Source organism: Dendrobium catenatum, unplaced genomic scaffold, assembly GCF_001605985.2.
Source record: "Dendrobium catenatum unplaced genomic scaffold, ASM160598v2 fragScaff_scaffold_822, whole genome shotgun sequence".
Lineage (NCBI taxonomy): Eukaryota > Viridiplantae > Streptophyta > Magnoliopsida > Asparagales > Orchidaceae > Dendrobium > Dendrobium catenatum.
The window spans coordinates 40,241-53,041 of NW_021319284.1; the positions used below are offsets into that span (position 1 = coordinate 40,241).

The window sequence follows — 12,801 nt, forward strand, 5'->3', positions numbered from 1 at the left end:
GGGACACTGTCAAATAAACATGCTACACTTATCTATGAGATCAATACTAATATTTCTACAATCAAGTAATGTAACATTTCTATTATTAAGTGCTTTAATGCAATAATTGTTTATTGATTTGAACTTGATTATTAAAACGATCTCAAGTTGATATGTTGTGATGATATAATAATTCTCATGTAATTTGTAGGAGAAAAGGTTGTTTGAGTTCAATGTATGACTTTACAATGATTTTGATCATGTTCGTGTCTAAATCTTAATTAGAGAAAATCTACTTTCACCAAATAAGATTTTTTCTCTTATACAAGGAATGACAATATTGCTCGACTCCCCGATTTCTCAGCATCTGACATGAAAACCATTTAACCTGAAGGTAAGGAACTTATTGCTAAAGACATTTTTCTTAAATAAAGGAAAAGCTTTCTTTCGAAGGCAATCCATTGTGTTACTACTACAAAGAAGAAATAATACATAAAAAAAACTTTGACACAAGGTTATGGTGGAAATAAAGAAAGTCACCCAAAAGATAGCTATTTTTGTTAAGTCAGAAGGGCTTGTTTCAAAAGAAATTGATAAATATAAGATAGATTACTGTAGTAAGATTGAAAAGATCTTAATTGTAAAGTCCAGTTGTTGATTTGAGATAAACTTTTGTTTAGAAAAGAAAATTACACTACTAAAGGAAGTTAGAGGAAAGGAAATAATCAATGGTGTTTCCCCCTTTAATTGATTTTTGAGATGTCAATCTTTTGATTTATAAATTTCCAAAATAAAAAACAAGGCACAAAATATCAATTCGGTAGTGATCTTAAAAACAAAAAAGTGCTAAATCTTATTCAACTTTTTGTAAGAATCATATCGATGATGCTTTCTTTTGCTCAAAATAGTATGACTTCTACCTCTTATATTTTTTGTGCCATAAACAATTTCTCTCACTCTTGAATCCCATATCAACTAGCCACTGATCAATCTTGTCAATCTTTTTTCAAACAAATAAACCTTGCCTCAACAATAGGAAGTAAGTGGCTGATGGTTCTCTAAAAATTATCACAAGTCAATAAAATGCTTCAATTTCCTCCACATTTATCCTCAATAGTGTATTGCATGCTCCTCAGTTTTTTTAAATTTTCTATCAATTCATAAAATCATATAGACAAGGACTGCAATGTAATATTTTTTATTAATCATTGTGTATTCCATGATCGCACTATGAGGAAGATGGTCAGGCAAAGTTGAGAAAAGGATGCACTATTTCTTCTTGAAGACAAAAATCACTTGTCATGTTCACAACAACTTTTGGATACATCATTATAAGCCACTTCTTGTTCAGAACAACTGTTTGGATTCATCATTATAGGCTAGGACATTTCTCTTTCAAAACCCTAGAATGTATGTTTCTTTTTTTTTTGGATGTAAATATTAAAAAAAAATTATTATAAGATTTACGAAATTATCAAATATCATTGTATTATTCTTTTTGAAAGTGATTCTAAATCCTATATTCCTTTTATGATTCTTTATTTTGATGTTTGGGGACCTTTCAAAATCCCCCTCATTTATGGAGTTATAGGGTTTGCTAACTTCATTCATGATCGAACATGGAGTTATAGATATATCAAACCATTCCATTGATAACATCAATATGTTTTAACTAAGAATGCTTATGATTATTTTGACGACACATTATCATTTTCTTCCAGAAAGAAGGTATCATCCATTAATCCTCCCTTAATTTCACTTACCAATAAAATGGTGTGGCAAAAAGGAAAGATCTTCTTATTCTAAAATCACTAGGACTCTTTTGTTTCAAAATCAAGTGCTAAAAAGATATTGAGAAATCCTAACTTTCATATTTTTAATCAAAGAATACGTTTAAGGGCAATTTACTTAAAAGTACTATAAATTATCTTGCTGAATTCCTTCTTACAAATAACATCTTCTAAAAATTCTTCCAATAATCTTTTGGTGCATTGCCTATATCTGCATCCTCAAATAACACGGGTAAACTTAATCCAAGAGCCCTCAATGTGTCTTTACTGGATATTCCTTCACTCAGAAAGGGTTAAGTGTTATTAACCTATCATAAAAAATTTATTTGCTTCAAATATACTCTGTTAATTGTATTAGAAATAGTTTAGAAAATTCAATTTTAGGAAGAGATGGATGAATTAATGTAACCGTATACCTGATAAAGAAAGTATAATTATTGAAGGTGTAGTAAGTGCTCTAAGAAGATATATGATGGATATGGAATAAGAGATGTAGAGGTGTGATAGGTGAAGCTCTGGTTAATTTGATTGAAGCAGATGACCTTGCAATAATGAGTATATATTTTAATAAATGAGAAAATTTATAAATACACTTTAAAATATGGTTATCTTACAAATGGACCTTTTCTTTCTAAGAAGGAATGGGAAAAAAATTCCTTTGAAAAAGGTTCTAAGGTGATGTTAAGGGAATGTTTTATTGGAATGGTTGAAGTGGAGGAATGCATCGGGCCTGTTGTGTAATAGAAAAATACCCCCCTCAAACTTAAGGGAAAATTCTATAAGATGGCGGTGAGACTTGCATTGCTCTATGGAACAATATGTTGGCCATTAAAAGACAAGCCTAAAATTAAATCAACTATTGTAGAGATGAGGATGCTTAGGTGGATGAGCGGCTTAACTCTTAAGAGACATAATGCAAAACGAGTATATAATTGAAAAAGTTTGAGTAACTTCAGTGGCAGATAAAATTTGAGAGAGTTGCCTTAAATGGTTTGGTCACGTAAAACGTCGGCCTTCCGATGATTCGGTTAGGAGAGTAGTTGTATTAGATTTTGTCTTTGTTAATAAAAGTAAATGTAGAACTAAAAAGACTTGGAAAATATTAGAAACTATATTTTTTTATTAGATTTAAATTAGAATTTAACTCTTAATAAGACACAATGGAGAAAAATAATTTATGTAGCTGACCTCACATAGTGTGATAAAGCCTTGATATTATTATTGTTGTTGTTGTATAGTCTTAATATATTATTTCACCTGATCTTATAATCTTTTTTATGACCTATGATGTTTTTATATTTTATTCTATCACTTATCCGTCTAGGATTTCTAAGCAGAATCATTTTCTAGATTATCATTAGCTTGATCTAATAATGCGTGGAACTGCATATATTAGTAATTTGTATGGATAAGTTAATCGTATTTATGGTAATATGCAAAAGTAAAATGTCTTATTTCATTTAATTCTCTTCAAATGATTTCTCGCTTACTTTTACTATGAAATTTGTGTAAAAGTGTGCTTTATCGAAGTGGATATTAGTTTGAGCATAATTATTTATTTTTTTGTGTATTTTGTCTTAATAGCTGAGCATGAGAGAATGATAGAAGCATATACTGCAATGAATGAAAAATTGCAGCAGGCGCTTGTGGAGCATGATAGTTATGAAAACACTACAAAGAAATTGATGGTAAATGACCTATTCACTCATTTTTACTTGTATCCACAATAATGGTTTCTACTTTATTTTAAAGGCTGATTTGAGGCGGCATGAGCGAGAATGTTCTATTGCGCAAAAAGAAATAAATGATCTCCAAAAGCAAGTATGTTCCTTCACAACTGATTTCCTACTCTCTTATTATGGTTCTACTGGAGGTTATTTTTTTGTTATGAACATTTATTTGAATTTAGCCCTTCTGAAAGTTAGCGGTGTTTTAAAATAGCGATCGGAACCATATATCTCCTGATTTGTCTTATGTACAATTATTACAGTTTTTTTTTTTCTTTTCAACTTTTTGGCACAGTTATATTATAATTCATGAAGTTAGATTTTTAATGCAGGTAACGGTTTTACTTAAGGAATGCCAAGATATTCAACTTCGCTGCGGAGGTAATCCACCGATACCGATGGAAGATGCTTTGACCACTATTTCTGCAGTTACCGGTGATCTAATTAGTGTTGACACGGTTATTTCTGAACACATTGTTAGTTATGCTTCTTTTCAAGTTTTCATACATCTTAAACTGGAGTAACCCCTTTGTGCTCATACTTTCCTTTTCACAACTTGATGCAGTTGACTTTCAAGGACATAAATGAACTAGTTGAACAAAATGTTAAACTTCGAAGCCTTGTGCATAGACTTTCTACTGATGAGGAGAAAAAGGAAGCAGAATTGAGGGTCAGTTTTAAGCCTTTTAAACAAGTCTCTTTTTAAAAGTTAATTCCATCTGTTTGTTTAAAATATAATATTCTATGAACTTGCTCCTCTCTTTCTCCCCATTCTCTATTCATCCCTTACTCTATATTCCTTGTGTATGCACCATGGAAAACTTTATCCATTGTCATATCTTTTTTGTGAAAAAGACCAATTTAGGGAGAGTTCCTTTATAGACTCTGGAGTAGGGGAAACTGCATTGCAATGCTCTTTAAGCATGCTTGGTGTGGGGCGGGGGATATATTTTTTTTAAGTTTTATTGCTAGGATCTTGTTTAATAAAGTCATAGTGTTGACTAATTTCTCGATACTCTCTTAGAAATGGTGTTATTTCATTTCCGCTTCCTCTTTCCATCATTTTATTTTGATTTGCATATGTTAGTGATGAAATTTTGTTTGTTTATGTTTTGACTATCTTTCTGGTGGATGCTATTAGTATAATTTCCAAGTTGAACTTCAAAGAGTGGCTGATGACGCATCAACTAAGGTTGAGGTTGTCCTAAAAAGATCTGAGGAACAAGCAAGCATGATAGAGTCTCTTCATAGTTCAGTAAGTCTATTTTTCAATGTTCTTTTCTTAAGGCCCTTTTTGCAGTAAGAGCCACCTGGCATTCTCACTATCTTGGAAGGATAACTAAATATCGAGAATCTTTTTTGTTGCTCTAAAGGAATTCTCCTGATCTCTGCAGGTTGCGATGTATAAAAGATTGTATGAAGAGGAACATAAATTCCGGACTTCAAGCTATGCATCTACGACAGCTGTTTCAGGTATGTTTATGGTACTTATTTTAGCAGTTATCAGCTTTTGATCTGTATTTTCTAGTACTTCGAAGTTTTTTATGAAAAATTACACTAGCAGATGTGCAGGGTGTTACATTTGTTTTGTTTTGGGTGAGGTCTTGCTTGGATACTTACAATTACTTTGTCTTTGCATTTCTAATTGAATGTCTTCGATTCTGCTGCACTTTCTATTATAGATGAGGTTGCTTATCTTCCTGTATCTTGATTTCTGAATATCTTGCTCCTTTACTTAGTTTGTTATAATTTTCTTTTTGCTTTTTTAGCTTAATCATATCTGTCTATTTGGTAAAGTTGAATTCATCATTTTTGAAGTCATCATATCGTAAGTTCATTTTGATTTCTATTTGATTAATGCTATCAACATAATTATTTATCTAATTACATGTTGATCCAGTTCTTCTAATTCTAGTTTATAAGATGAATGCTTTTACCTTTTTAATTTTTTTAACCTTTTTAGCTTTAGTGCAAATATTGTCCAATGAAATCTAAGGAATTTTGTGAAGGTTGCACCAGTTTATAGTGCTAAATGAATAATAATAACGTATTGGTAGAACTGGTTTGCAATGCAACATTTTTTTTTATGGTGATGATTTGGTCTTATATACTTTATGGCCATGGTGATAATAAGCAAAGGAGAACTTGACCTTGGACATCTCTGTGAGATTAATGGAGACTTTATTTTTCATAATACAGGACGATATGAGGTTACCCAACTAATCTTTTGATGAACTTTGGTATTTAAAATTTTTTCTTGGTGATGACCAATAACAGCATAGCATGGTACAACCAAACGGAGCCTTAACTTTGGTATTTATAGTATGGCACTACCAAACCAAGCCTTAATCAACTTTGTGTAGGAGAAGATTGATTACAGCACTACATAATGGGCACTAGACATCACTAAACAAATCTTTATTCAGGTTTGGCATTTAAGAATTTGTCTTGGAGAAGACTGGCTACAGCATAGCTTGAAACTAAGGCTTCGTTTGGGACGGCTTTTTTATTTCTTCTTGAAGTAGCTTTTTAGTATAAAAATTAAATTTTTTGTATTAGAAAGTTGCTTCAAGAAGCAAGAAAAAAACTGTCCCAAAAGAAGCCTAAATGAGGCCTAATCCATCTTGGCTTTTATGAATTTATCTTGATGGAGACTAATCAATTTACCAACTCATGATTATTTCCTTGTTTTATGAGGCCATCTGTAAATTTTGTAGATAATCAATTATTGATTTTCGTACCATTTTAGTCCATTTTATGCCAAGTCTTTGAAATTTGTAAATTAAATGAAATCTATTTAGCACATCAGCTCAGCTAAGAGAGTTTTTATTTTTTTGAATCAAAATTTCAGAAGACTGATAATGTTGCAGTAAGGCACTAAACAATTTCACCATTATGTAGCAGGGACTCCTAGATATGATTCCAGGATTCTCATAGGTGCAAACTTCTATAGTTAATTATCTCTCATGATAAGAGAGAACTTTTGATTAGGGCTAGTTGTTTAATTCTAAATACTTAGTGTGTAGTAGTACCAATTTGGCTTTAGATTAAGATATTATACCACTGCAACTTAAAATGGATGATGAGAAATGATGACGAATTAAATTAAGATCCCATGATTCCATTATCCATTTTTGTTATGAACTATATTCTTTTAGTCAGAGGAGGTTGCCGATCGTCTAAAGGTTCGTTGTCAACGCTAATGTGTTATGTCGTTCAAGTGAACCTTATAGACCTGAGGTAAATGTTTATCTAAAGGGATGCATTTATGTTTATCTTATCTTACGAAATGCATTGTATAGCTCAAGGGTTTTAAAGCTATTGAGAACTTATGGGCTTTGTTTGTGATCATAATTTAATGATGTCATTTTCCTGTGAAATCACTCGGTTAGTAACCCTAGGTCATAGTTATTTACTTGTGGTACTTTTGGCATTAAAATTCCCTTTAGAGGACACATGACATGTCCGTATAGCAAGAGGTTGTTTGAGAGTGAATATTGTGATACACTTGATAAGATGTCGACTCTTTATAACTTGAGATTACTTTTTAAATTTATCATGCGCGACAAATGATTAGGGAGGGTGGATAATTATTGCTTTAAATTTATGGCTAGAAATTTAACTTTGTAATATTTTTATGATTTTTTTTGAATTTTTATATTATTGTTTGGATGTGACATTGTAATAACTTGCATTTAGATTTGGGGGTATTTTGAAAGTACCAATTGATATTTGCTTTCTGCACGACCATCATCGGGGTGAAATTGAAGTCAATTAATGTTTGCAGTTTGAAAATTTGATTTTTGAGAATAAGCCCTTCGATTAAGATTTTCTATCAATGTAGCCATTTTCAGTATTTTAAATACAGTCGGATTGAGTTTCTCACTCATGTATCATTCAATTTTACTCGAACACTTTTTGCACTATTCTTATCGATTCTAGTTCTTAAGATGGAGGATCCAAATTGAAATGTGTCTTACAACCTTGTCTTTTTGATAGGGTGGCTCACTCAAGAACATTGCACATCATATGGAGGATTTTTCTTTTAAAAAGAAAGATTTCACAATTTCGAAAGAATGATTGCTTGATTTGTCAAAGCATTTATGTGATTTTTGGAGTGGGTTGAACTTGCCCTAATATTATTTTTAGTCTATGACTCTACGAGCATTCTTAGACGTTAAATTTGAGCACTTAGCATGTTCGCTTTAGCAAATGTGTGTGATGAGGTCATCGCTCTGATATTCCGACATGTGTACCAGTGACGAAATCGTAGATCGACAGCTACGATTCAGAGTCTTTACTTTTGATGTATTTTTATGTTTTATTTATTTTAGCATTTTCAGTTTTCCTAGTTTATCCCTTTGGGTAGTGAGTTCTTATTGTAGCCCTGAGGGCATTTGAGTCCTTTTTTTCTTTTCTTTTTGATTGAGACCTATATATAACAGTTTTGTGCTTTGTAAGAGTTTTAATGAATGATTCAATAGAAATTTGATGTTTGTCTTCTTCATCTTGTGTGTGCATTATAGAGAAGAGAGAGCCCGTGGAGAGGGTGAGCGCAATACCCATCCATCATTGGAAGAGTTCATGGCTTATTTCCTTTCTTCCTTGTTCTTTTTCCCCAACCATCCACCCCTACACCTCCCCCATCCACCAGCCGCAATCTCCTCTGGCCCCCACCACCGGCCACTTCTACACCCCATTCCAACCCCTTGATCCCTAGCTCCCTCCATCCCCACCCGCCGGCCACCCTTGATGTAGAACGGATGTGGGGGGACGGATCATTTGAAAAATTAAAATCTGAATTTAATTTCAGATTTAAAAAAAAGGTGAAGTGGAGGGAAAATTTGAATTTCAAATAACCTTAATTAGGGATGGATTAATTGGGATTTGATGAGGGATGGGGGCCGGCTGTTACTAGGGGTGATTAGAGTTGATTAAGGGCCTTAATGGAGAGGCATTAATTAGAGGGGAGGTGAGAGAGGGGGCCGACCATATGGAGAGGGAGGAGAAGTGTCCACATACAATGTATATGGATCGAGCATTAAATGGGATTGGTGGAATTAAATATGAAATTAATTTCAGATTGAGAGTAATTGGAGGAGGCTCCCTAATGTAGAATTTATTAAATTGGAAATATTTTGAAATTCAAATTTATTTGAATTCAAAATTGAAAGACTTTCCAAATTAAAAAAATCTATTTAGGAAGGTAATCAAGAGGGGGGAATAGGGATGTCTAGGTTCAATGTATTTGGGTTAGGGATTAATTAACCAATCAATTTCAAAATTGATTGATTAATTGAATGAATGAAGTTTTCAAAATTAATGTAATTAATACGAATGGATTTGAAATTCAAATTAGATTAATTTGAATTTGCAATCACTCCAAATTAATGACAACTTAAATAAGGAAACTACGGTTCCCTCCATAGGGAATCTCACTAACATTCTCCCAAAGAACAAAAGTGCAGAAACAATTTTGTTTATTAATAATCCGTTATTTCTAATACAAGAGACGGGGCCTCTATATATAGGCCTCAAAAGAAAATAAACGACAAATTTGCCCCTTAGGCTTACATAAGACAAAACTCTTAAATAAAAGGGTAAAAAGGAAAAATTGCAAAATTTAATCAAGATACAGTTAATAAACTAAAATAAAACAGAGTGATCTCGGTTGTCGATCTTCGATTCTTCCGTTGAATATTGTCCACCGTCGGATGTCCGCATCACCCCTCTTCCCAAGCTCCACCACCGGCCGTAAAACCCCCTTTTTTCCCTTTAATGATGAATTCAATCATCATTATCACTTGCCTAAAATTGTCTAAATAATTTGGGAAACAAATGTCCTTAATTTAAAATTGAATTTGATTGTTTTATCTTTTTCCTAAATTAGAGAGCTCAATTAGGAAGCTCTTAATTTTCCTCCCAAAACCTCCTCACTCTCCCTTAATGCCGCCGGCTCCTTCTATTTCCCACCGCCATTAATTTTTCCCCTTTATGCCTTAATCCTAATTTGAATTTGAAATTAAATTTCAAATTAAATTCCCTCCCAATTTGCTTAAATCTGAAATTAATTTCAGATTTATTGATAGCCCCTCACCTAAACCCTTAACTTAGCCCACAAGCTTCCCCTCCTCCTTGGCCGCCCTCTTCCTCTCCACTTATCCCTCTTGGAAAACCTAGATCTCTCATGAGTTTTGGAGCCAAGGAAAGAAGTCAAACTCCTCCTTCCCTTCTACTATTGGTGCATGGCCGACCCTGAGGTTGACCACAGATTCACCTACAATGCTCAAGGAGAAATCTTCATCTTGCTCTCTCCTTTCTTTGATCCGGATTGGGACTACGAGGATTCAGTGGAAAGCTACATCAAATGCATACTCTATTACCTCGCATAGATGATTGACGAGCAACGACCCACGAGACATTGCCAAATCGTTGGCCGACCAACAACCTCCCTTCCTCTTGCTACTTCTCCGGCAAACAAGACCCTACGCATCATGTGTCTTGTGGTGGCAGCACTTGGGTTGCTCCTGCCCTTTCTCCGCTAAGCCCCAACTTCAAGAGCGAAGTGAAGGAACTCATGGTGAACACTTCTTGATGTTACGCAGTGGATTTTTTTTTTTTGCCATTAGTTTTACTTTTATTTTGTTGCTACTTGCAAGTATTTTGTTAATCTCAAATTGTAATTGCTTGCTATTACTTGATCTTTTGTTGAAAGTTCTAAGAAATCTAACTTGTTGAAACATAAGTTATGATTAGCTAAGTTAAAGTTTAAAGTATTGTTAATTTCCAAAGGCAATCCTTGTTCACTTACATGTTTCACATTAGCGTGGAAGTTTGATTTTTGGTACTCTAAGTATATTTTTCATTGCATATGCATTACACAATTGCATATTATTCGTTTTGATTGTGCACTTGTTTGATACACTTGCATGCTTGCATGATGTTTGATGCTTTTGCATAAGTGTACTAGCACGCTTCACGAGATGAGTCAAATTTAAGGTTGTTTGTATTTTAGTCCAGGCAAAATTCATATTACTTAAAATTAAGAAATTTTATGTATTTGTAAGAGTAATTATGTGTAATTAAATTTTGGCGATTCAACGTGCATTTTGGATGACATGTACACTTGTGGATGTGCTTACAATGTTTCACTTATCTGTTTTTTGATGCATTTGCATAATGTACTTACATGCATTTCAGTGTTCCTACACAATGTACTTCTATGCTTTTTGATTGATAGTATACTTTTATGCTTCACAATCTACTTGCGTGTTTTTGATACATTTGCATGATTTTTGATGCATTTACACAATTTTACTTGCATTTGATTTTAAAAATAGCGACACACTTCTTAGAGTAATTACATACTTCTCAAGGCATCCATGTGCTTCTTGAGGTAATTGTGTATTTTTTGTAGTAGTTTCATGCTTCTTGAGGTATAAAAATATGGTGAGATGCGTGTACAATTTCTAGATATCTAGAGTTTAATCATTTATGTGAACATTTATTGTTGAAATATGTGCAAATTTTCATATTGAAGTTTTAAAGAATGCCTTCTATTGGCTTGCATGTACATTTTGTAGATCTGGTGCTTGGAAGGTTAATATGATTCTTTTCATGCATTTTAAACAATTTCATGTATTTTTATCTTAGCGAGGTTGGCCTTGTAATAATTCATTCCACCTCCTATAAATAAGTGGGGCATTACCTTGCTTATTTTCATATTCATTTGAATTCATTTGTCCATTATGTGGTTGAAAAATTCTTAGTATTTAAGAGGGTTCTTAGAGTGCGGCGATGTTCTAGTTCTTCATGTAGCCAAGTTGTGGCTTTTATTAAAAGTCCCTTATAAGTCTATTTTCAATTCTGTATTAGTGACATTTTTTCTCATTTTGATTTTTTTTCTTTCATTTTATAATATTTTATTTTTATTTTTTCTTTTTTAATTTTAGTTGCATTCATATCCATAAGTCCCTTATTTATTATATTTTTTCAAATTTGTTTAGTCTATACTTCGATAGCCTTACAACATCTCCTTCACATAAATGGCATTTATGAGGAGTCTGGGCCTACATACTACTCCAATGAAGGCGTGCATGGTCAGTGTCAAAAGACACTTTGATTGAAAATTTTAAAACATACCGTGCTAAGAAAGACGTGTAGAGTATGCTCGAGAGATATTCGTAATATGTATTTTCTCTATCATGCTTTGAAAATCGTGCACATGGCGCACTCAATGCATTGTGAGTTTTACATGAGTTTCTCTCAACGTGTTAAGAAAAATATGCATTGTTTTTGCTAGTCATATAAAACTCATCACAATTGGGAATTTAAGAGTTTTTAATGCTTTATGAGTTTGTACCTTTGCACTCAAGCTGGTTGATGATGATAAGGTGATGTGGCGAGATAAAAATATAATTTTTTCTCTTTTATTTGTTTGCCTTTTTTTTTTTGCTTCCTTTCTTTAGTATTAGAGAGGAAAATAGAGGGCAAGAGAATTAGAGAAAAAATGAGAGGGAGAGATAGAAGGTATTTTTTGGTGTTCTCTTTGTGTAGAGAAAGTGATGCGGACATCGGCATGAAGATCTGGCGCATCTATCATAGGAGGCATCGTAAATCGACTGCTCTAATTTAAATTGTTATTTAAAATTTATTTTATGAATTTTAGCTATTATTTCATGTTATTTCCTATTTTACCCCTAGTTTAGTTTATTTGAGTGTTATGGCCCAAGGGGCATTTTTGTAATTTTATTTTATCATGTTTTATGGCCTATATATATTGCGTTCCCGTTGGAATACTTCAAGGGAATTAAAGCCACAAGACTTCTCCCTCTAATCCCCCTAGTTATTTTAAAATTCTGAGAACTTCCTTCAGATATTGGAAATAAAAATCTGGAACTGCTCTCAGATTTTGGAGAAGTGACCCTTTCTAGCAAATCCTTCCTACCCGTTCTGCATCAGAAAGAGGGGTAGAGAGGGTAGGATACAGATAACAAGGGAGTGGGAGAGATTGAAAAGAGAACTAGCAGAGAGTTTTTTCTTTCTCTATCTATAGAGGGAAAAGGGGGTGATTTAGGGAGAGGAAGAGAGGGAGAAGGAGAGTGAGAGAGCAAGCAAAAGAGAGGAGAGAGATTTCTCTCTTTGTTTAAAAATAAAAAAAATGAGGGAAAGAGAGAGTGATAGGAGGGTGACAGATAGATTGAGTCAGACAGAGAAGAGATAACAAGAAAAGGAGTGAGGTGGAGAGAGGAGGTGAGGAGAGAGAGAGAGAGAGAGAGAGAGAGAGAGAGTGTTGTCGTTAGAGT

General features: G+C 33.3%; 1 protein-coding gene across 1 annotated transcript in view; it reads left to right on the forward strand.

The window, feature by feature from the left end:
• The window catches only part of LOC110100106 (nuclear-pore anchor), a 105,405-nt gene that overhangs the window by 31,090 nt on the left and 61,514 nt on the right, over positions 1-12,801 (forward strand). The window contains exons 7-12 of the mRNA XM_020827508.2: positions 3,354-3,457; positions 3,522-3,590; positions 3,829-3,972; positions 4,062-4,166; positions 4,638-4,751; positions 4,891-4,969. Of these exons, the coding sequence (XP_020683167.1) occupies positions 3,354-3,457; positions 3,522-3,590; positions 3,829-3,972; positions 4,062-4,166; positions 4,638-4,751; positions 4,891-4,969 (615 nt within the window). The remainder of the gene's footprint in view (positions 1-3,353; positions 3,458-3,521; positions 3,591-3,828; positions 3,973-4,061; positions 4,167-4,637; positions 4,752-4,890; positions 4,970-12,801) is intronic.